Below are 25,796 nucleotides of genomic sequence, written 5' to 3'. Positions count from 1 at the left end.
GTTGTGCCTTTCCCCCTTCTGGTACCCCTATAATTCGGATGTTGGGACGTTTAAAGATGTCCTGGAGGTTCCTAAGCTTCTCCTCATTTTTCTGAATTCTTATTTCTTCATTCCTTTCTGTTTGATCATTTTTTTCTTCCTTCTGGTTCTCTCCCTTGATTTGAGTCCCAATTTTCTTTCCATTACTATTGGAATCTTTTGTATCCCCATTCATTTCAATTAATTTAGCTTCCATATGTTTCTCTAATTTGTGACTGAAATCAACCAGTTCTGTAAGGATCCTTATAACCAGTGTTTTGAACTGTGCATCTGAAAGACTGGCTATTTCTTCATCACTTAGGTCTATCGGTTCTGGGGCTCTGAGTTGTCCTAGAGCCATTTTTGGTCTATTCGTGCTGTTAAGTGAGCGGAGCAAAGCCTTAGTTGTTTACCAGGACGGGGCGACCCAGGTCGCTGGTTTGTGATGCTGTGTGTGGGGGCGGGGTCAGAGAGGGAGCAATGGCGTTCCTCTCCGCTAGCCCAGCGCTTCCAGTCACTCTGCACGCCTGGGGTTTATCCGATCGGAATTGTGCGAGCCTGCTGCCCCGCGCGGGCTTCCCTTCTCACTGGCTTCTCCGCACGTAAATGCGCGCGACCGCCCGACCGCCCGACCGCCCGACCGCCGCGCCTCTTCCCTGTGCGCTCCAGCAGCCAGCTGGCTGGCGATCAGCGCCCTCGGTTGCCTGCGCGCGCCGCACACCGCCCGGGAATTTTTTCTTGCTAACCTGCTCCGCTGCTGGCCTCGCTCCTCGTACCGGTCCAGCCAAGTATCTAGTTGTCCTTTGGACTCCGTATTGTCGATTTTCCGTGTGGCTTGGTTGTGACTGCTGTTAAAAATAGTTGTTCTTAGATTTGGTTGTGCACAGAGGCGAGGTGGATCCTCCATCTACGTCTCCATCTTGGCGGAAGTCCCTGCTTCAACATTTTTTGCATTTCCAATAGGCCCTCAATAGTTTGTTGCACTTTTTTTCTCTTTTGGAGTGATTATACTTGAATCTGGCTGCACCGTTTTCTAAAACATTACACTTACATTGTCTCCCACCTGAGGCACTGCCTAAAGCTCAGTATATTGAACTCTGTCCTTCCAAGTCCAAAAGAACTTTGTACCCCTCAGTACCAGGAAAGGTGACCAAATTCTTTTCCAAGCGGAGCTCCAGTGGGTGGCGCATGCCCAGAGACGGCGTGTGGGGGCCGAGCGCCCAGGGAGCAAAAGCTGGTTTTATTTCTAAATATGATCAAATCATTGTCTTCTCCCTAACCAGGTGAAACTTTTCCCCCCAAAAAACAAGGGTAATTACATTGGAGGGGACACCCATATTGGTGAACTGTGAAGAATCTTGTGGCAAGTGAGTGACTGCAGATAATAGTGTAGGAAGTGACTGATGGCATGAAGTCCTAGAGGAAGGAGAGAAATGGATTAGGAATACCTACCTTGTAAACAAGGAGGGAGGCTTTATCCTCTCAGACAAGACTGAAGTTGCTAAGACTATATCAATATCATTTAGACATTAGAGTTCAGGTGAGAGGGAGTGTTAGGGTTTTCTCTCCCTTTTTGGGGGTTCATCTGCTCAGAGTAAGATGGTTAAGTATGATACAGGAGTCTCAGAGAAAGTGAAGTTTAGAACAGGTTTAGAAAGGTGAGAAATGGGAAAGATTTCTAACTTGGGTAATGTAAAAGGATTGTAGATCCTATCAGGTTAGCCAAAAAGTGTGTTTCGTTTTTTCCATACCATGGCTCTAATAGTGCTTAGTTGTCTTCGATTTCATTAGAAACTTTTGTTAGATGCCATTTGACAGCTGTCATATCAGTGTGCATTTTAAAAACTTATCAAAATTGGTGAATTTTTGTGTAGCTTTTTAAATATTGAAGATGGAATAAAATACATATTATGCTTTATTATTTCAAGAAAGGTAAAAATGCAACTGAAATAAAAAAAAGATTTGTGCAGTGTATGGAAAAAGTGTTGTGAATGATCGAATGTGTCAAAAGTGGTTTGTGAAGTTTCTTGGTACTGTTGACAAATAATTCATTGCTGTGGGTCTGTCTTATGCATTGGAAGATGTTTTAGCAGCACCCCTGGCCTCTACCCACTAGAAACCAATAGCAGGAGATAGCTGACATACTCAAAATATTCAAATCAATAAAGTTATTGGTGAAAATGAAAAAAGGGTCTTTATTTTATAGAAAAAAACTAAACAGGCTTTTTGGCCAAACAAAACTTTTAGCTAACATTCTGGGTAATACTGTCACTGTGTCCTTGGAGTTCTTGGTGACATTGGTCTTTGTTAGAGAAATCAACTCGTATTCTATTTGAAGATGTCCACTTTATGTTAATCATTGTTGATTAGGATAATAAAGGGCAAACCTTTGTTTTGCTATCATGTGCCAAATAGATGGGCTAATCATCATCATCATCATCTTTTAAGCATGCCCTACCATGTATGTTCTCAGGTGATCAATATGACCACCCTCAAAGACAGGCAATGTACAAATTGCTTCTGCAATTCTAAAATCATAATTTTGCAAGTGAGGAAGGACCTAAACTGTAATGGAACTGCCCCGATTACATATCTAGTGTTTGGCAAAATCAGGAGTTAAATTAGGTTTTACAATATAGGTATAATACTCTAAGTTCTGTACTTTCTAACATGAACATTAACAATATATTAAGAAAACAAGTTTTGTGGTCAGGAAAGCTGTTTCAGACTACAACACATGACATGTAGCACCTGAGTAGTAGCCACAGCTAAAGTAAGGGTGAGTGTTTTAAAGGCAGAAAAGAGAGTAAAGAATGGCATTTCTAGTCTTCCCATTTATAAGGCTTCATATAGTATATTATTTCATTTTTCTCCTATAACAGCCTTATAAGGAAGTTATGATTATCCCCATTTTAAACAGTCTAGAAAATGGAATTGTTGAAAACTAAAAATATTTATGGTCACACAGCTGGTAAGTGGTAAAGTTGTAGATTCAAAACTAGGTCAACTTATTATAAATTGTATATTCTTTTCACTAAAGATCATCCTTGGAATCATTTGCCAGATTCTTAACCTTTCCTGTTTTTATTTGTGTCATGATATTTCCTAATTTCCCTTGGGATTTCTTCTTTGACGCATTGGTTGTTCAAATGTGTTACTTAATTTCCACATATTTGTGAATGTTCCTGTTTTCCTTTTGCTGTTGATTTCTAGTTTCATCTATGTGGTCAGAAAAAAATACTTGGTATGATTTCAATTTCTTAAATTTTTATTTTTTTCAACTTCTTAAATTTCTTAAGGCTTTTTATGTAACCTGTCCTGGAGAATGTTCCATATGCTTTTGAGAAGATGTATTTTGTTATTGTTCAGTGGAGTATTCTGTATGTTTGTTAGGTATAATTGGTTTACAGTGTTGTTCAAGTCCTCTGTTTCCTTCTTCATCTTCTACCTGGTCATTTTATCCATTATTGAAGGTTGGGTATTGAAATCTCCTGCCATTATTTTGTTACTATCTATTTCTTCCACTAATTCTATTAATGTTTGCTTCATATATTAAGGTGCTTTGATGTTATGTGTATATATATTTATAATTGTTATATCTTCCTGGTGATTTGCCCTTTTTTTCCCAGCAGATACTCTATGGGCTAGGAGAGAGTTAGGTAGTATATTCAAAGTGCTGAAAGAAAAAAACCACCAATCAAGAATACTTTCCCCAGAGTTACAGACTTTACCAAATAAACAAAAGCTGAGGGAATTTATCACCACAACATCCACCTTACAGGAAATGCAGAAGGAAGTTCTTCAAGCTTAAATGAAAAGATGCTAATTGTTAATGTGAAAACATATCCAAATATACAACAAACTGGTAAAGGTAAGTATATAGTCAAATTCAGAATACTCTAATTTTGTAATATGGTGATATGTTAACCACTTAACTCTAGTGTAGAAGTTAAAGGTCAAAAGTACTAGCTACAATAACTTGTTAATGAATATACAACATAAAAAGAATTAAATTGTTACATCAGAAACATGGAAGGGAAGGGCAAGTAAAAGGATAGAGTTTTGTCTGAGATTGAAGTTAAGTTATTAGAGTAAAATAGTCTGTTATATCTGTAAGGTGTTATGTAAGCCTCATGATAACCACAAAACAAAAACCTACAGCAGATTCACAAAAGATAAAGAGACAGGAATCAAGGCACACCACTACAGAAAAATCATCAATTCACAAAGAAAGGCAGCAAGAGAGGGAGAAAGGAACAAGAGAACTACAAAACAGGCAGAAAGCAATAATAAGACATTAAGAAGTCTTTACCTATCAATAATTACTCTAAATGGGTTAAATTCTCCAGTCAAAAGCATAAAATCGATGGAATTTTTAAAAAGATCCAACTATATGCTTCGTATAGGAGACTCATGCCTGCTTTAAGGATGCACATAGGCCCAGGGTGAAGGGATGGAAAAAAAAAACAAAACATTTCATGAAAATGGAAATCAAAAGAGAGCAGGGGTAGCTATACTTGTATTACACAAAATAGACTTTAAAACAAAAACAGTAACAGGAGACAATGAAGATTATTACCTAATGATAAAGGGTCAATTGATAATTGATCAAGAAGATATAATAATAAATATATACGCATCCAACTTTAGAACACCTAAATATATTAAGCAAATACCAACAGATCTGAAGGGAGAAATAGCCAACAATATAATAGTAGGGGATGTCAATACTCCACTTTTAACCATGAATCCAGACAGAAAAACAACAAGGAAACATTGGACTTGAACTTTAAATCAAATGAACCTAACAGACATATACAGAACATTCCATCCAACAGCAGCAGAATACACATGGAACATTCCCCAGGACAGATCATATAAGTCACAAAACAAGTCTTAGCAAATTTAAGAAGATTGTAATCATAGCAACTACTGTTTTGAATCCACAATGGTATGAAATTAGAAATCAGTAACAGAAGGATAGCTGGAAGATTCACAAATATGTAGAAATTAAACAACATACCACTGAGCAACCAATAAATCAAATAAAAAATCAAAGGGAAAATTGAAAATCTCTTTAAACAAATGAAAATGGAAACACAACATACCAAACCTATGGGATGCAGTAAAACAGTATAGAAGGGGCATTTATATTAATAAACACCTACATAAGGAAAAAGAAAGAATTCAAATAAATAATCTAACTTTATACCTCAAGAAACTATAAAAAGAACCAGGTAAGTCCAAAGTTAGCAGAAGGAAGAAAGTAATAATCAGAGCAGAAATAAAATAGAGACCAGAAAAACAATAGAAAAGATTAATGAAACTAAGAGCTGTTTTTTTAAAACATAAACAAAATTGACAAACCTTTAGCTAGGCTAACTAAGAAAGAAATAAAGAAGACTCCCATAAATAAAACTAGAAATGAAAAAGGAGTCATTACAACTGATACCACAGAAATCCAAAAGGTCACAAGAGACTCTTATGAACAGTTACACACTAAAAATTGGATAACCTATAAGAAATGAATAAATTCCTAGAAATATACAACCTACCAAGACTTAATCATGAATAAAAAATCTGAGTAGACCAACAATGAGTACGGAGATTGAATCAGAAGTCAAAAACCTCCTAACAAAGAAAAGCCCAGGGCCTGGTAGTTTCACTGATGAATCCTACCAAATATTTGAAGAATTAATACCAATTCTTCTTATCTCTTCCAAAAAATTGAAGAGCATACACTTCCATACTCATTTTATGAAGCTAGCATTATCCTGATACCAAAGCCAGATAAAACATTACAAGAAAAGAAAACTACAGGTAAATATTCCTGATGAATATAGATGCAAAAAATTTTTCAACAAAATACTAACAAACCAAATTCAACAGTATGTTAAAGGGATCATACACCATGATCAGATGTGATTCATCCATAGAGTGTAAAGGTATTTCAACATACATAAATCAATAAATGCGATACACTACCTTAATAGAATAAAAGATTTTTAAAAATCTCATGATCACCTCAAAAGAGATAGAAAAAAATTTGATAAATTACATTTTAATGATAAAATTTCTCAACAAATTGGTATAGGAGGAACATAACATAATAAAGGCCATATATGACAAACCTACAGCTAATATCATATTTACTGGTGAAAGATTGAAAGTTTTTTCTCTAAGATCAGAAACAAGACTAGGGTTTCCAGAATCACCACTGCTATTCAATGTAGTACTAGAAATCTCAGCTATAGCGGTCAGGTAAGAAAAAGAAATAAAGGACATCCAAATAAGAAATGAAGTAAAAATGTTTTGCAGTTGATATGATCTCATATACAGAAAAGCCTAAAGACTCAACCTGAAAACTATTAGAACTAATTAATGAATTCAGGAAGTCACAGGATACAAAACAAATGACAAAAGTCAGTTACATTTCTATACACTAACAATGAAATATCTGAAAAAGAAATAAAACAATTCCATTCACACAGAATCAAAAACAATAAAATATTTAGGAATAAATTTAACTGAGGAGGTGAAAGATCTGTACACTGAAAACTATAAGACTTGATCAAAGAAACCAAAGAAAACACAATAAATGTAAAAGCTATACCATGTTATGAATCAGAAGAATGATATTGTTAAAATGTCCATACTGCCCCCAAAGTCATCTACAGATTCAATGCAATTTGGAAGGGGTTCAATATTTTATTGAAATGTGTAATAAATTGAAAATTAAAAAACAGATTGTTACTATTTAATTAGTAATCAGTAGTAAATGAACAAAGGAATGAACAAAAACAACCAAAAAGCGAGATACAAGTTACTAAAAAACTGAGCAATTAGGCCAAAAGACTGCTGATTTTTTTCCTATGTGATATTGTAAACTCAGTGCAATTTCTATCAAAATTCCAATGACATTTTTCACAGAAAAAAAATCCTAAAGTTTATATAGAACCACAAAAGACCCTGAAAAGCTAAACCAATCTTGAGAAGAACAAACCTAAAGAAGCAGTTTCTGGTTTCAAATTGTGCTACAAAGCTATAGTAATCAAAACTTATGGTTTGATTTTTATGCTAGTACCATAAAAAATAGACACACAGAGCAATGGAATGGAATCAGTAGCCCAGAAATGAACCCTCATTTATATGGCCAACTAATATATTACAAAGGAGGCAAGATTCAATGGGGAAAGGATAGTCTCTAATAAATGGTGTTGGGAAAACTAGATAACCACTTGCAGAAGAATGAAATTGGATCCCTATTTTACACCACTCCCAACAATCAATTTGAAATGGATTAAAGACTTAAACTTAAGATCTGAAACAAAAGTCCTAGAAGAAAGAACAGTGGAAAAGGTCCTTGACATTGGTCTTGACACTGATTTTCAAAGGGTACAAACTTTCAGATCTGGGGATCTAATGTACAGCATGATGACAATAGTTTACAATACTATGTTATAAATTTATGTGAAGTGATGGAAATGTTAGCTACCTCTATGGTGTTAATCATTTTACAATATAGTAAATGTATCAAGTCAACAGTTACACATTAAATGTATACAATGTTATATTTCAATTATATCTCAATAAATCTGGGAAATAAAAATTAAGAAAGAAAAAGTTTTAACATTGATGGCCTAAAGAACAACAAAAAAGCAAGATAAACAGAAAGAGGATAAAAGAGAAGAAATTAATATATAAAAAACAAACAAACAAACCAGAGAGAAAATTACCAAAGCCACAAGTCGATTCTTTGTAAAAAGAGCTACAGATTTGTTAAGCCCTAGCTTGACGGACAAAGGAAGGAAAAAAGGAAGCACAAATATCAGAGATAGCCCTGGCTAGTGTGGCTCAGTAGATTGAACACTGACCTGTGAACTGAAAGGTCACTGGTTTGATTCCCAGGCAAGGCACGTACCTGGATGGCAGACCAAGTACCCTGGTTGGGGGCATGCGGGTGGCAGCTGATCGATGTTCTCTCTCACTCACTGCTATTTCCTCTTTCTCCCTCCCTTCCCCTCTTTCTAAAAGTAAATAAGATCTTTAAAAAACAAATATAAAAAGGAATTTATTCAAAACTCCTTATGGAGATCCCTCCCTCCTGGTTCAGCTCCACTGACCTCCAGGCCTACTCTTCTGCCTCTCCCCTAGCCACCTTCCAGCTCTACCTGCATCCACAGCAGCTCCTGGAACTCACTGTGCTCTGTCTTCTGGACTTTGAACTTTCTTTTTTCTCTTTCTGCCATTCTTTCCCCCTTCTCCTTCTGGGATTTGTTTCTATTTGTCTTTTTTTTTTTTTTTTTTACATATATATATTTTTTAATTTATTTTTTAAAATTGATTATGCTGTTACAGTTGTTCTATTCCCCCCTTCATTCCCCTCCACCCTGCCCCCCCCCATCCCCACCATTACCCCCCTTTAGTTTATGTCCATGTGTCCCAAGTCCTTTAGGTTCTATATTTCCCATGCTATTCTTGCCCCCCCCCATCTATTTTCTATCTACTGTCTATGCTACTTATTTTCTGTACCTTCTCCCCCCATCTCCTCCTCCCACTCCCCTGTTGCTCACCCTCCTTGAGATCTTCATTTCTATGTTTCCACTCCTGATCTAGCTGTTCTTTTAGTTTGCTTTCGTTTTAGGTGTGGTTGTTAATAACTGTGAGCTTGTTGTTCTTTCACTGTTCATGTTTCTTTAACTTCTTTTTCTTAGATAAGTCCCTTTAACATTTCATATAATAAGGGCTTGGTGATGATGAACTCCTTGAATTTGATCTTATCTGAGAAGCACCTTATCTGTCCTTCCATTCTAAATGAAAGTTTTGCTGGATAGAGCAATCTTGGTTGTAGGTCTTTAGATTTCATGACTTGGAATATTTCTTTCCAGCCCCTTCTTGCCTGTAAGGTCTCTTTTGAGAAATCTGCTGACAGTCTGATGGGGACTCCTTTGTAGGTGATTGTCCCCTTAGCTCTTGCTGCTTCTAGGATTCTCTCCTTCATTTTAATTTTGGCTAATGTAAGTATGATATGCCTTGGTGTGTTTCTCAAAAAAGTTGAGTCCAACTTTTTTGGTACTCTCTGAGCTTCTTGGATTTCTTGGAAGTCTATTTCCTTTGCCAGATTGGGGAAATTTTCTTTTATTATTTGTTCAAATAATTTTTCCACTGGTGGTTGTGTCTTTCCCCCTTCTGGTACCCCTATAATTCGGATATTGGAGCGTTTAAAGATGTCCTGGAGGTTCCTAAGATTCTCCTCATTTCTTTGAATTCTTGCTCCTTTACTCTTTTCTGTTTGGCCATTATTTGCTTTCTTCTGGGCCACTTCATTGATTTGAGTCCCAGTTTCCTTTTCATCTCTATGGGTTTTCTGTGGAATTCCATTCATTTCCCTTAGTTTAGCCTTCATATGTTTCTCTAATTTGTGGCTATAGTCCACCAGATCTGTGAGGAAGCTGATGACCAGTGTTTTAAACTGTGCGTCTGAGAGTTTTGCTGTTTCTTCATCGCTTAGATTTATCTCTGGGGCTCTGAGGTCTTCCTGCGACATTTTTGGTCTGTTCTGGCCCTTTAAATGTGAGAAGCGGCGCCTTGGACTCCCAGGTCGCTGGGTTGTGACGCTGTATGTGGGGGCGTGGTCAGAGCGGGGATATGGCGGCGCCCTCTACTGCCGCAAGCCACGGGGACCGCCGGGCCCAGTCCAAGCGCCCACTCCCTCGCCTGTCCGCTCGCCCACAGATAGGCAACCGCAGTCAACATGCAGCACCGCCTCCCCACTGTCTCCTCAGCAGTCGCTCACCCGGTGGGTTGTTCGGTCGCTCACTAGGTCCAATCCTGGGTTTGGAACCCGTGCGTCTGGATTCGCGCATCTGGATTCCGCCCTGGGTCTGTCCGACCGGAGTCCTGTGCAACCCCTCACGAGACGCCGGTTTCGCCCCTTACCGGTCGGTCTGAAGAATTTGTTGTTACCGGACTTCCGAAAAGTTCAGTTTTCCGTGTTCTGGTTGTGTTTTCTGATGCTCATATTTAGTTGTCCCTAAACTTGGTTGTGTAAGAAGGCACGGCACATCCACCTATACCTCCATCTTGGCGGAAGTCCTCTCTATTTGTCTTTTGGTGTTGATGCTTCCTGAAACACTCTCTTCCCTGATCTTTTGGCACCATAATTCTCATTGTTTTCCTTTTCCTTCTTCACCCTCTTTGCCAGCTTCATTTCGTTGTGGCCTCTTTAGCTTAGCCTTTGGCCTTCTATTCTCTCTTGTGCGGCAAACTCCTTCCCACCCACTGCTTCAGTTCCATCACTCTGTCTTGATCTCACACGTCGACCTCTAGCCCAGACTTCTCTCTGAGCACAACATTCACAGAGCCTTCTTTAAAATGAAATCCCAATCTTCTCCAGGACATACAAACCCTCAGTAGATCACAACTTTGTCCTTCCCATTGGACAGAACAGATCTGGCTTTTTTTCTCTGCAACCCAAACACTCTTGATTGTACCACTCTCCCCTTTTTACCATGAGCACAATGACCTTGTACCCGATCTCCCTGCAAAGTGCCCTGTACCTCTTCCAGAATTCCCTTCTCAAAGACAACTCTGATGTTACTCCTTACTGAAAATCCATCAAAGGCTTCCCATTGCTCTAGGGATGAAGACCACACTCTTTAAACTCAGGCTCAGCTTATCTGACGGGTCACATCCATCCTTGCCCTCTGTGCTCCAGCCTCCCTGGCCTATCAGTGCCTCTCTTCAGGGCCCCTCCCCTTGCTTGCCTCACCGGGAGTGTGCCCTCCTCACAATCCCATAGTTGGTGCTTAGTTACCACATCTACTTCTTTCCACAGAAATCTCACTCATCAAGGAAAGCTTTTCTAATGAAACTAGACCAAAATCCTGATGCGGGCACTCGATGCCCCATTTCTTTCCTTCACAGCCCTTCTCACAGTCTGCTGTGAAGGTTTGAATAATTTATTGATTCACTAGACTGAAAGCCCATAAGGCTAGGGACTGGGCCTGTTTTCTTTCGGATCCTACAGGCCCAGCAAGGATGGGCACTCCATAAATAGAAATGTAAAATTTGAGGGAGAGGAAACAGATGAGAAGAGTGGAACAAAAAGTACATGGGATAAAGAAGAACCTAGCATGGCTGAGATGCAGACTCCGGGAACATAAAGGTGGAAGGGCCAATTGATGTCAGACCAGGAAGGCTGCAGATGCCAGACTAAGGAATTCAGCTTTGATTTTGTGAATTGAGGGAAGTCACTCAAGGCAAAATAGCAGTGAGATGATGAGCTCATTGGGGAATAAATAGGATGATGTAGTACATTCAAAAAAGCTTTCAGTAATCAGTTTGGGTTGACACTGGCTGTATCTATAAGAAAAAGGAAATTTGGAGTGGATTATAATTTCTGGGTACTATACTTATTGAGTCTTTGGTATTACTACTGTTAAGTGAAGAACACCGGAAGACTTTCCACCTAGCAGTCATAGTGATTCATCCATTGCTCATTAGAATGCAGAGAGCTATGATTATAGGCAGTGGAGCATTTCTGCTTTTTTTTCTTAGCAAGGAATCCAAACATTTTTGCAGGGGTTCATTTTTTTAACAGGTGCTTACTGAAGTGAGCAAGGATTTGGAGCTGTTTAGAGCTTCGGTGGCAGATGAAACCAACTTGGGGTACAAGTGTGAGTTACACCCTGAAGGCTGCTGCAGCAGGATACCCACACAGCACGCAGACCACCTTTACACCTGCAGAGCTGAGGGGATCTTGGGTAAGGGGCCCCTAACTGTGTAGTGATTAGACTTGTGAGATAACATACTCCAACTGGAGGCAAGGCTTTGGTGACAGTTTCAGCTTCAGAAACCAGGCTAAGTTTACTCAGTTGCTTTTCCCTCTACTTCCTAAGGGACCCACAACTACATCCCAACCTGAGCAACTGAGACATGCCTCCACTCTAAGCCCGTGATTTTCAACCTTTTTCATCTCATGGCACACATAAACTAATTACTAAAATTCTGCAGCATACCAAAATATATTTTTTTGATCTGACAACAAAAAATAGGTATAATTTTTATTGATTCGTACCAGATAACAATTGTGTTGGCTATTGTCATTTTTAAAATTTTACAATCTAAGGGAAAAGAGGTCAGTGCCCCTGACTAAATAGTCAGGTATTGCATTTTTTTAAAGATTTTATTTTTATTTTTAGAGAGGAAGGGAGGGAGAAAGAGAGGGAGAGAAATATCATGTGTGGTTGCCTCTCATATGCCCCCTAATGGGGACCTGGCCTGCAACCCAGGCATGTGCCTTCACTGGGAATCGAACCAGCGATCCTTTGATTTGCAGGCCTGCACTCAATCCACTGAGCCACACCAGCCAGGGCTGGTATTGCATATTTTAAAATTTACAGCACACTGGTTGAAAATTGCTGCTCTAAGCTATAAAGAAACAATTAACCACAGTTAATAGCCCATAATTTGTTATGTCTGTATTCTATTCTCAAGGTTCCCTCCTAAGTTTTTACACAGGAAGAAACATAAAACTGCACACAAAACTCTGTACTTTGTAGAAAGAAATGAAGAGCACTTTTCTTGCTTTATCTCCCTCTAATCTAAAGCAATAGGTCTTCCTCCTTAGAAATGAGATAAATTCCCAGATGAGATAGTCTGCCACCATCTTGCATCCTTACATTGCAGGCGTATGTATGGGACCAGCTACCTAATTTGCAGGACCCACTACAAAATGAAAATATGGGGCTCTTGTTAAACATAGTACGAGTTTCAAGACTGCAACAGAAAAACATTAAACCAAGGGCAGGGCTCTTCTGAGTGTGGGGTCCTGTGCTCCCCAGGGGGTGCAGTGGCAGGGGCTGCTCACACACAAAGTGGTTGAGTACTAGGAGGAAGGGGACTCCATCCCAAGGAGCTCAGGCATATAAGCAGAACTTCTGCGGGTAGAGCCTCTGCAGAGAAGGGGGGATCAGGAAGACCCAGAGAAAGCACAGGGTGGCCAGAGCTCCTCTTCTGAGGGAGTGGATGGTGTAGCCAAGGAGAATGTTCTCTTGGTAGTCCTCTCAGTCCTGATCTGCTTGGGTTGGGATGGAGGAGGTGGGAAGAGGGGGCAGTTTCTAGGCCTGGATTATCCCTGTTATTTTCATTTAATCAACCTTTAAAAAAAAAAAACTGAAGTAGAATGTGTCAAAGCAGTTGAATGATTTTTTCCCCTCTCTAAACCTGCTCTTCCCTTTTCTCCATCTTGGTAAGTGGTCCAGCTGGGTGGATCAAGGAAGGAACCAGGGTTCATCTTTGACTGATTCCTCTTCCTTGTTTAACTCAGCACCACTCACTGAGACCCATCAGTTCTATTTTCACTGTACCTCTTGAGCCTGAACCTCTTTCCAGTGACATTACTACCACCATTTCTGGCCGTTACTGTGATAACAGCCTCTTCCCTGACTGGCTTTTGAATCATGCAAATTACAGTTTAGGTCCTTATTCTGCTGCATGTTAGCTGGGTAACCTTGAGTAGTTCTCTTCACCTTTCTGAGCCTCAGTTTCTTCATCTGTAAAGTAATACCTATCTTAGGGGGTTATCGTCAGGACTAAATGAAATGATGCAAGTGTCTTATTAGCACACAGTACACACTCAGTGAATGAGCATTTTTCTCTCTTCCTCTCTTCCTCCTTCAGACCTTAGTTGACACATTACTTCCTTAAGGATCCTTCTCTTGACTTTCTGCAGACCCAATGCTGGTTCCCACAGACCACCAGACTGCTCTGCAACATTCACCTCTCTTAACAGTCTTCTCCAAGAGGACAAGGACCCTGGCTTCCTCTCCCTAATGAGGTGCCAGACATGGAGTAGGAACTCCTATTTTGCTATTTGAATGGTATCTTCATATATCACCAGAGGTTCACAGGCATGGGGTCCCTGTAATGTCCCCCCAACTATAAGTGGGCAAATGACCATATTAACACAAACAGTGGAGACCAAAAGTGTCCCACCAGATGGAAGTCACACCTCAGGTACTGGCACTTATTCATCACTGCAGATCCCTTCCGTAAGAAACAGACCTAGGTCAGGTAAGGCCCACCCAAGGAAGCCTTGACAGCAGCCAAGAAACCAGGTGCCCCATTTCAGCACGGCCCAGTGGAGAATGCACTGGGGCCGGAGCAAGGACGTGACAGCACTAGGGGCAGGTGGACACTCCACGAGAAGGAATAAAGGTGAAATTCCCTGGCTCATCGACCCAGGGCCACCTGACACTTGGGCCAGCTCCTTTCTCCTCAGGCCTCAGCCCATTCCTACCTGATGTTCCCCGCTAGGCCAACCACATGAGAGGTGTGCACACTGAAAGGCCAGCACCCTGAGGTGCCCGAAGAAGGGAATGGGGAAGGCTGGTTTCTTCTTAGCTTTGCAAATTAACATACATTTAGAAAAAAGTACATAAACCACCTGTATTAGTTGATGAATTATAAGATAAGCATCCACGAAATCCACCACTCCCACCAAGACCTGGAACATCAGTGCTCCAAAGCCCATGTATCCTACCCAACCTGCTTGCCTCCATTCCCCTAGGGAGAACCAGGGCTCTGGCTTGTACAGTTATGTCTTTGTATCTCAAAATAATAGTTGTGTCCACTTTTGAACTTTTAAAGAATGCAATCATATTACATTTTATTTTATTCTTTTTTCTACTCAGTATTTCATGAAATTCATCTATGTGATGGCATGTGTAACTAGTTTATTCATCTGTTGCTATGTTATAGTCTGTGAATGTTTCACAAAGTAATCCCTTGTCCTGTTTTTTTTTAAATTTTTTTATTGATTATGCTGTTACAGTTGTTCTATTCCCCCTTTATTCCCCTCCACCCTACCCCCCATCCCCACCATCACCCCCCCTTTAGTTTATGACCATGTGTCTCAAGTCCTTTAGGTTCTATATTTCCCATGCTATTCTTGCCCCCCCCATCTATTTTCTATCTACTGTCTATGCTTATTTTCTGTACCTTCTCCCCCTTCTCCTCCTCCCACTCCCCTGTTGCTAACCCTCCTTGAGATCTTCATTTCTATGTTTCCACTCCTGATCTAGCTGTCCTTTTAGTTTGCTTTCGTTTTAGGTGTGGTTGTTAATAACTGTGAGTTTGTTGTCCTTTCACTGTTCATGTTTCTTTAACTTCTTTTTCTTAGATAAGTCCCTTTAACATTTCATATAACAAGGGCTTGGTGATGATGAACTCCTTGAATTTGATCTTATCTGAGAAGCACCTTATCTGTCCTTCCATTTTAAATGAAAGTTTTGCTGGATAGAGCAATCTTGGTTGTAGGTCTTTAGATTTCATGACTTGGAATACCTCTTTCCAGCCCCTTCTCGCCTGTAGGGTCTCTTTTGAGAAATCCGCTGACAGTCTGATGGGGACTCCTTTGTAGGTGACTGTCCCCTTAGCTCTTGCTGCTTCTAGGATTCTCTCCTTCATTTGAATCTTGGCTAATGTAATTACGATGTGCCTTGGTGTGTTCCTTCTTGGGTCCAACTTCTTTGGGACTCTCTGAGCTTCCTGGATTTCCTGGAAGTCTATTTCCTTTGCCAGATTGGGGAAATTCTCCTTTATTATTTGTTCAAATAAGTTTTCCACTGGTGGCTGTGCCTTTCCCCCTTCTGGTACCCCTATAATTCGGATGTTGGAGCGTTTAAAGATGTCCTGGAGGTTCCTAAGACTCTCCTCATTTCTTTGAATTCTTGCTTCTTGACTTTTTTTCTGTTTGGCCATTATTTGCTTTCTTCTGGTCCACTCCATTGATTTGAGTCCCAGTTTCCTTTTCATTGCTATTGGTGTCCTGTGCAATTCCATTCATTTCAATTAGTTTCGCCTTCATATATTTGTCTAATTTGTCAGTATAATCAACCAGTTCTGTGAGGATCCTGATCACCAATGTTTTAAACTGTGCGTCTGTGAGTTTTGCTATTTCTTCATCGCTTAGATTTATTGGCTCTGGGGCTCTGAGATCCTCCTGCGCCATTCTTGGTCTGTTCGGGCCCTTTAAGAAGTGGCACCTTGGATTCCCAGGTCGCTGGGTTGTGACGCTGTATGTGGGGGCGTGGCCAGAGTGGGGAAATGGCGACCCCCTCTGCCATTTCTCACAGCTGGGTGCGGAGGAGCAGTGCCTTAGGTGGTTCACCTGGGCCGGGCCGCTCAGAGTCGCTGGGTTATGATGCTGTATGTGGAGGTGGGGTCAGAGCAGGGAAATGGCGGTGCCCTCCACTGCCGCTGGCCGTGGGGACCTGCCGGCCCGGTCCAACCGCCCACTCCCTCGCCTGTCCACCCTCGCACAAATGCGAGACCTCAGTCAACACGCAGCCCCAGCCCGGCTGTCTCCCCCGTGGTCGCTCGCCTGGTTGCTCGCTGGGTCGCTCACTAGGTCTGACCCTGCGCCTGTATTCCGCCGGCCTGAATGTGTCTGGCTGAGTCCTCCCGTGCAACCCTGCTCTGCCAGCCGCTGGTTTCGCCCCTTACCGGTCAGGCTGAAGAATTTTTTTTTTAAATAAATTTATTTATTTATTTTGAATTAATTATGCTGTTACAGTTGTTCTATTCCCCCCTTCATTCCCCTCCACCCTGCCCCCCCAACCCCACCATTACCCCCCTTTAGTTTATGTCCATGTGTCTCAAGTCCTTTAGGTTCTATATTTCCCATACTATTCTTGCCCCCCCCCCATCTATTTTCTATCTACTGTCTATGCTACTTGTTTTCTGTACCTTCTCCCCCCGTCTCCTCCTCCCACTCCCCTGTTGCTAACCCTCCTTGAGATCTTCATTTCTATGTTTCCACTCCTGATCTAGCTGTCCTTTTAGTTTGCTTTCGTTTTAGGTGTGGTTGTTAATAACTGTGAGTTTGTTGTCCTTTCACTGTTCATGTTTCTTTAACTTCTTTTTCTTAGATAAGTCCCTTTAACATTTCATATAACAAGGGCTTGGTGATGATGAACTCCTTGAATTTGGTCTTATCTGAGAAGCACCTTATCTGTCCTTCCGTTCTAAATGAAAGTTTTGCTGGGTAGAGCAATCTTGGTTGTAGGTCTTTAGATTTCATGACTTGGAATATTTCTTTCCAGCCCCTTCTTGCCTGTAAGGTCTCTTTTGAGAAATCTGCTGACAGCCTGATGGGGACTCCTTTGTAGGTGATTGTCCCCTTACCTCTTGCTGCTTCCAGGATTCTTTCCTTCATTTTAATTTTGGCTAATGTAATTATGATATGCCTTGGTGTGTTTCTTCTTGAGTCCAACTTTTTTGGTACTCTCTGAGCTTCTTGGATTTCTTGGAAGTCTATTTCCTTTGCCAGATTGGGGAAATTTTCTTTTATTATTTGTTCAAATAATTTTTCCACTGGTGGTTGTGTCTTTCCCCCTTCTGGTACCCCTATAATTCGGATATTGGAGCGTTTATAGATGTCCTGGACGTTCCTAAGCTTCTCCTCATTTTTCTGAATTCTTATTTCTTCATTCCTTTCTGATTGATCATTTTTTTCTTCCTTCTGGTTCACTCCATTGATTTGAGTCCCAGTTTTTTTTTTCATCTCTATGGTTTTCCTGTGGAATTCCATTCATTTCCCTTAATTTAGCCTTCATATGTTTCTCTAATTTGTGGCTATAGTCCACCAGATCTGTGAGGAAGCTGATGACCAGTGTTTTAAACTGTGCGTCTGAGAGATTTGCTATTTCTTCATCACTTAGATTTATCTCTGGGGCTTTGAGGTCTTCCTGCGACATTTTTGGTCTGTTCTGGCCCTTTAAGTGGGAGGAGCAGCGCCTTGGATTCCCAGGTCGCTGGGTTGTGACGCTGTATGTGGGGGCGTGGTCAGAGCGGGGAAATGGCCGCCGCCACCACCGGTCCAAGCGCTCACTCCCTCACCCGCGTGCAACCAGGCAACCACAGTCAACTCGCTGCCACCGCCTCCCCACTGACTCCTCTGTAGTCGCTCACCCGGTGTGCTGCTCGGTCGCTCACTAGGTCCAATCCTGGGTTTGGAACCCGTGCGACTGGATTCGCGCGTCTGGATTCCGCGCCCGGGTCGACTCCTTTGTAACTCCTCACCCGACGCCGGTTTCGCCCCTTACCGGTCGGGCCGAAGAATTTGTTGTTAGCGGACTTCCGAAAAGTTCAGTTTTCCGTGTTCTGGTTGTGTTTTCTGATGCTAATATTTAGTTGTCCCTAAACTTGGTTGTGTGAGGAGGCAGGCACATCCACCTTAAACCTCCATCTTGGCGGAAGTGAAAAATTTGTTGTTAACGGACTTCCGAAAAGTTCAATTTTCTGTGTTCTGGCTGTGTTTTCTGTTGCTAATATTTAGTTTTCTATAATCTTGGTTGTGTGAGAAGGCACGGCACATCCACCTATGCCTCCATCTTGGCGGAAGTCTCCCTTGTCCTGTTGATAGACGTTTTTGTTGTTTCTGGCTTGTATATTTTCCCTGCGTTAGTGTAAGGCTGTCCTGTATGCCTTTCAGAGGCAATGGGAGTTTGGGGGGAAGGGAAGGGAGGGGAAGCACAAGCAGCTAGGGGCATGGGGGACTGGAGGTGGGACTTTCTGGTCATGCAGGGCTACTGACATGCAGAGCAGGACTAGAGTACCATAGAGCAAAGGGCACAGGAGGGCTCCTTTGAAGTCTGCACCTACTCTGAAACTAGAGGGGTGCACTTCCCCTCTGAGGGCAAGTGCTCTGCCTGCCCAAAGCTGTGGTCAGGTTTAGCAGGCCCACTGCCCGACACCTCTTCTCTGATCCCCATGGGGTGCAGGGCCATCTCTGCATGCACAGAGACGCGGCCAGACAAAGCAGCTTGTAGTGACAGAGGAACCACCACAAACTGGCCAAGGAGTCACTTCTGGTGCCTCTTCCTTCCCAGGATGGACATAAATCAAAGATTTGTGTCTAGAAACTTTAGGAAACACCCTAGCTGGTCTAGCTCAGTGGACTGATTGAGTGCTAACCCATGAACCAAAAGGTCACCAGTTCGATTCCCAGTCAGGGCACATGCCTGGATTGAGGGCCAGGTCCCCAGTAGGGGGCAAGCAAGAGGCAACTGATCAATGTATCTCTAACACATTGTTGTTTCTCTGCTCCTTTCTCCCTCCCTTCCCCTCTCTAAAAGTAATAATCTTAAAAAAAAAAAAAAAGGGTGGGTAAACATGCAGGGATCACCCACTGCACATGCACACTAGCCAGAATGGAGGTAAGGCAGTCAAAGTCCTACTGTTTACCTGGCCCTTACCTGTGCTGCAAGGGAGGCTGTTCCTTGGAGCTCTTCTCTTGGAGATTCTCAGCAGCCCAGGACAGAGCCCCCATCTAGTCAGAAAACTTGTCCTTGGCAACACTCCAGCCATAATGACTGCATTTGTCTCATTGGGGACCATCCTGGCTGGAGATGTCTGGGAGTCTCTACTGCCCTCTGAAAGACCTGGTATAATTCCCTCCTCTCTGGTTTGGCAGCTACAGGTAAGAGGAAACGTGCCACTGCCTTGGAGCAGGGCAGGCTGCATGGAAAACAAGCAGGATGTCTTTCCCCTTCGACTTGGGACTGCACTGGAAACCAGGTAAGTTGTGGGGAGTCAGGGTAGACAGTCAAGCAGGAGCTTCGGCAGGATGCCACCCCTCACACTGAAGAGCAGTGAGACTTAGTAAAACATCATTTCCTCATTGGAACCTCAATGGGTTGATTGGACGAACATCCCCACAGATGAGAGAATAAAGCAGAGTAGTGGTTAAGGCCGTACCCCTGTGCTAGATGTGGAAGCTTTTGAGTCCAGTGAGGGAGCTTCTCCTAAGAAACTTGGTGAATTTTAGTGGGTAGCTAATTCCAATGTGCAATGTGGACTGCTTCGTGCATAATTTAATACAGTTCTGGTTTTGAGAAATAAATAGTCCGGTGTAAATCCAATGTAATAGCACTAGTACTTTAAAATGAAGGGCTCCTTTGGAATTGCTCCAGAACTCTACTCTACCCTGATTTAAGCCTTTTATTCCACATGTGGCTTCTTAATGCTCTCCCCACTTCATCTTCCCGGGCCTGCCAGCACCCAGTCCCACCTGGCTCTGACTCAGGAGGAGACTGTGTAGCATAGTAAGTAGTTGGGGGTGTGGGCCACTGGAGGCTGTGGCCCCAACTGAAACAACATGGCTCTGCTTATTTGCTGTGTGACCTCAGGTAAGGGGCATTAACAGCAGTGCTGGCTCAGTTGCCTTATTTTCAATATATCTTAACTATTATTATCTTATTCAGTTCTCTGTTCCAAAATCTCAAATAGCTATAGAATTGAGACCAGTGTTTGGCCTGCTACAGACCTTTTTTGTTTGACTTTTAACAAATATTTCCTGCCTTCCCTCATTCACTAACCCATGCCAGCTCAGTTCCCCAAACCCTCCCTCCAGCTTTGCTTCATGCTGCCCTGTGTCACCAGTGGAAGTCACATCTCTCCCTCAAGGCTAGGCCCTCTGCTAAGTCATGTCGGTGGGCCTTCTTTCTCCTCTGAGCTGTATCTAACTAGTCAGGATCCAAGCTGCTGTAGCCACTAGGTTGTGGAGGAAAGCTGAAGTCATCAGAATGAAAAAGTATTCCCCACGCAACTGTAACTATAAAATTACCTTCCACTTAGACATATTCTCCCTGCACAACCACCTCCATCCATCATAGCCCTTCTCTCCCCTTACTGATTGATATGTTGTAAACTTCTGATATTGAAAACAGGAAATAGGTGCCAAAGTACAATTTAAGTTTTGCAAAACATGTAAAATTTCAGTCATGAAAGTAGTTGGAAAGTACTGATGCTCAAATGAGTAGTCATTGGCAAATACGATCTGAGTGAGAGATCCATTAACAAATGAAGAGCAGACCTGCTTACAATCTAGTTAAGTGCCTCCCAAGAGATTATTTGAATATCAAAGGGCCAAAGGATTAAGAGAGGCCCACAGGAAAAGTGAGGAAGCCTTTGACTAACTTGCAGAAATGACCCTGATGGATTGCACTGTGGAGATCGAACATGAAATGATGTCCTGCTGTGCAATTATATAATTGTGGGAAGGAAATGTATGTAAATATTTTTCTCTAAAACAGCCTGTAGTTGCTGTTAACAGATACTTGTTTTAGTAGTCGTTTCTTTTTGCAAGATAAAGTTCCATTGCAAACCTGTTTTACTATCTACCATATGAAACTACAGTCTCCATTTTAAGTGGGTTGACTCTTAAGAGGTTTTTTCAGATCCCAGTTCTTTTGGGATGAGTCAGTTGTTTTACTTTTTTTAAAATCTGCCCAATCTTTCCTAACAGTTGGCACACTCTTCAGGTCAAACAGTGTCAGAGACAGACAAATGCTAGGCTCTGAGTTCACTGTTATGTGAATTGAGTCACCCAGCCTATCCAGAGCCAGTTAGAAGCAAAGACCCCATGGTGGAGGACTCAGTTAGGGTCCCCAGCAATGAGGAATGACCAGGTGACCTCAGATACCCAGGCTCTTGTCCTCAGTCCATATCTGGGGCTTCAGGCAATCACCGTGATCTCCAAGTCTGGAGTTCTTTGGAGGGCAGTACATGGAGCACATGAGAGTGGCAAGGGTGACCCAGGGTGGATGGTCAGGAGAGGCAGAAGCCCGTGCTACCACCCTCTGCCCTCCCCAGGGGCAGCATTCAGAAGCAGTCTGCAGTGGCTTGAGGTGGTCTGATTCAGAACTTCCTGTGACTGAGCTTCATAAACAGACTGAATGATGGAGATTTTCTCAATTCTAGGGAAGGTAGGTGTGGGTTTGGGGAGGAACTCAATTACTATCTGGAAAAAGGAGGCTAACTTCCTACTTGGGCGTCAGGGAGAAGAGGGCAAATTGGCACCAATGTTCATTTCCCCCCACAAGGACTACTTGGGGAAAAATCATGACACCCTAGTACTTTATATCCTGGACACAGAGGACCAAAAGGAGGGCTGAACTCTCCTTTCAACTGATGAGACTGGACTAGCGGAGTTCTTGGGTCCACAAGAAATAGTCCCGAAGTTAATGCCTCAGAACTGTGTGGAGGGGGTGTGTATGTATGGCATGGCCTCAGAGACTGGCTCCGGGAAGGGTGGGGGGGCAGGGAACACCTGATGCTTTTAGTTCCCTAAGCCCATGGAGAAGGCCTTTGCATCCCTGGCAGAGTGTGGGTTTTAAATAGCCTCCGTTTTAAATACCTTGATTTACAAATCTTCAAGGAGGTATATGTGTGAGGGCAGAGAACTGAACCTCAAGAACACCTACGGTCCTTAGGGAGCAGGGGAAAGCATAGCCCCTGTAGGCCAGTTGCAGAGGCAGAACCAGCAGGTTTATTATCCAGGTTGTCAGTGTTTGGAGTGCTTGAGAAGGAATGCTTTGGTGCAGGACTGGAGTGTATGGATAATCCTCGGGAACACCCGAGAAGGGGGTTGGAAGGGGAAGAGAGCACTAGGAATCTCTGAGATAATAGCTGGCTGATTGTCAAGTCAAATGAAAGAAGATAATCATACTACCCTGAGGAGTCAGGGGGCACAATGTCCAGTCCCAATAGCTAATGGGACTTCAAAAATGGGAGCCACCCAGAGCAGTGTGACAGCTAGCACCTGAGCCTCCTGGGTGACTTCAAAGAACCTCCAGTTCTAGGAACTGATCTTCCAATTGGCAAAATACAGTGGGAATACCACTTACTACTAAGTCATGTCTGTTTTAATGCCTTAAAACGTGTTCAGCCACTTTGGGCTCCTGCGGCATCAGATATGGTAGGACCAGAGTGCAAGGTCTGCATGTCTTTTCCTAACCTTGGGCTCTGGGACCCTCATAGGAGCTCTCTTGCTAGACAGAGCACACGGCCCGGGCCCGGGCCTCTGGCCCAGACATCTGCGGCGTGGAGGAGGCCCAACTGGCCCTGCCTGCCCCTTTCCTCAGCCCAAACAGCTAGTCTGCAACATCGTATGATTTGGCATTCAATCAGGAACCTAAAACTCATCAGTTGTCAGCCAAGTGAGGCCATGTAAGTCTCCACAGGACTCAAGATTTCTCAGATGCCGCCTCAACCCCCATAAGCAGTTTCTCTCAGCCTCTTCCCGCTGAGAGTCTTAAACCACGCTGTACCTGCAGACCTGCGTTTGCTTAGTTTTTTAAAATCTTCAATAAAATACATATATGAAGCTTAAAGTTGTTGCCTAGTGATACGTTTGGAATTAATTATAAAACTCAGATCAGAATGCTTCAAAGTCAAAATTTTACCTTTGTAAGGTGGAAGAAACCAGGTGGGGCCAGTGGTCTTTTAGTTATAACGTGGTGGGATGGAAGCACCGTCCAGCTTTGACAGGTCAGAAGTCTGCCAACAGCCAGCCAGACATGGCACCTTGTCTCATGGACAGTGGGGAAGGGAGCCTGTGCTAAGCACCCACCTTCACCACCTCTCCCGTGGCACATGCTAAGCTCTATCCAGATGAGAAAACACTCTGTTCCTCACCTGCCCACAGGTGCCACAGGGCTGGGATTCCAACTCAGGTCTGTGGGCTCAGAACCCAGGTCCTCCCCACCAAACTAGTGGTTTTAAAACTAGCTTTTGTGGTAGTGCTTCGGGAGCTCTTCAGGAGCAAAACGCTTGCTTCAAATGTCATTTTAAGTACTAAAAAAAATTTATTACTATGTATATTCAAGTGCAGAACATGTATCCACTTAGGCTCCCCGAGACCTCACAGTAAGGCCTCAGTTGCTGTGCCTGTGTGGGCTTCTCAGGGTCACTGACCTAGAGGGCACCAGCTCAGGCTGTTCACCAAGCCAAGCCGTGACTCGGTGCTAGTGGCTCTCACCATAAAATCATTGCAGTGATTGTGACCTCTGGATGATTCTTACTTGATATACGGAAGATGAGGACTAAAAGGAGGTGTCGGATATTCTTCTGTTAATCTGATTTTTGAAGCACCTACTTCAGTCTTGTTAATAACCAGACACTGCAGGCAAGCTGTGACTATTACCATTGACAACCACCTTTCTATGTACAATCAGGGTTTTTTCTCCACACCAAATCCAGAAATAAAATGGATGCTAAGATAGTTCATAGCTGACCCATTGCACCAGTCAGAAATGCTCCCCTCCAATCCCACTGACTTATGACATAACTTAGACAGTTCATGCTAATAACATCCTTGTTTTCATGTACTTGAAAGGTCAAAAGGAAAAACAAAAACAGTGGATTGTAATACCAGAGTCTTTGATTTTGGTTAGGATGGAGGGGAAGGTTCATGGTGTTAAATCTGTTGGCAGAAACTACTAAGCCCTTCTTTGGGATTTCTGGTTCGCCTAACTCAAGGAAAAGTAGGTTAAAATAGCTATTTAATTAAGTTGTCCTCTAGAAGCCCAAGGACACTGAAGGGAAGGGGTCAGGAGAGAATTTTTTAATTCAAATTTTGCTATTAATCCGCTGGTAATCCTGGATGTCTTTCTCACACCCTAATCCTGTTTTCTCAGTAAAAACCAGGAGGTTTGATTAAAGTAATGGTTTTTCAGACTTACTTAGAGCACCAAAACCCTCCTTCAAATCAGATCTTACCTGGAAGCCTAGTTCTGAATGGGCCTGGGGCCCCTCCCCATGCTCTGACAACAGCACGGAAAACCTCAAAACTAGACAACCTAAGGTCCCTTTCACCTGAGTCCATACCCCCCACTTCTGAAACACAATGCTGACCCCTGCCACTCCTACCCGGCCAGGCCCTCCCTATCTCCTGGACAGACTAAGGGGCTGAACTTTATCCCTCATACCTAACACACTAGTCACAGCACTGACTAGAGAACCTGAATCCAGGGGCTGAACAACTGTGGTGAAAATGACACATTTATTTCGTTTAAATGGTCACTGAGGCTACAGCAGAATCGATGCTGTTACAACAGACAAGTACTGCTGTCAGCAGCAACACAGTATATTCTGTAAATGGCATCTGAGCCTCACTGGTTGTGCTTGTTTGTTTTTTAAACCTTATAAACCAATCAGGAAGCAGTTAAAGGCCAATTTTAAATGCCAATAAAAAACAAATGTCACTGAAAATACAACTGAAATGCAACTGCTACAAGCACCGTAAGAAAAGTTAACTAAGAACTCAGCTATGAATGTAAAGACTAAATGGTTAAGTAAAATACAACGGCAGCCCTTTCCCCTTCCCATACCCCTCATGCCTCTGTACTAGCCTAGAAGCCTGTTCAGTCAGGGTTCATGGACCGTGCAGCTGATGAACTTTTCACATGTGAGAGGAACAGTGTTGGCGTGGTTGTGTGCGCATGACAGTAAGACTCGTGTTCAACAGTCAGAGGCTTGGGAGGGTCGCCTCCTACTTCTGCTAGGAGTTTCCCCACACACTCTAGTTCTGCCCCCTGAGAAATCTGGTCAGGAACCTCAACTTAGAACACACGTTCTTAGAATATGTAACTAAGCAGCTGGGACTCCTGCTGTTATTCAAACTTCAAATGGAGTCAGTCATTTAGCTCCATAGCCCAGGGCCCATTTTTAACCCTGCTATCAGCCCTATCTTCAACTAATGTAATCAGGTCACTTGAACCAGGTAAATGAAATTCTGCGAAAGCCCCTTTAAATCATCTCTTTCTTAAAAGATCAACAGAGGTCAGGGCCAGAGTGAAAAAATTCAATAGACATGAGATCTCCTAGCTTTAATGTGCAGCAGCCAAGTTTATCAGCTAGGGTATGCTCAATTCCCATTTGAGAAAAAAATATATATATTTTGAAGATTTGATGTATTTAGTTCTGGCTGG

The 25,796-nt window shown here is 42.6% G+C and overlaps 1 protein-coding gene across 5 annotated transcripts in view; it reads left to right on the top strand.

The window, feature by feature from the left end:
• Positions 1-25,796, top strand: part of LOC119055172 (uncharacterized) — a 116,893-nt gene that overhangs the window by 9,844 nt on the left and 81,253 nt on the right. For all 5 annotated transcript variants that reach the window (XR_008392401.1, XM_053669658.1, XM_037153337.2 and 2 more), the window contains exon 2: positions 19,499-19,602. Coding sequence is in view for 4 of the 5 variants with exons in the window: in XM_053669658.1 (XP_053525633.1) it covers positions 19,499-19,602 (104 nt within the window). In the remaining variant the exon portion in view is untranslated. The remainder of the gene's footprint in view (positions 1-19,498; positions 19,603-25,796) is intronic.

This window comes from Artibeus jamaicensis, unplaced genomic scaffold (genome assembly GCF_021234435.1).
Source record: "Artibeus jamaicensis isolate MK-2021 breed Jamaican fruit bat unplaced genomic scaffold, CSHL_Jam_final contig_525, whole genome shotgun sequence".
In the NCBI taxonomy this organism is placed as follows: domain Eukaryota; kingdom Metazoa; phylum Chordata; class Mammalia; order Chiroptera; family Phyllostomidae; genus Artibeus; species Artibeus jamaicensis.
This window is presented reverse-complemented; position numbering and strand designations above follow the sequence as displayed.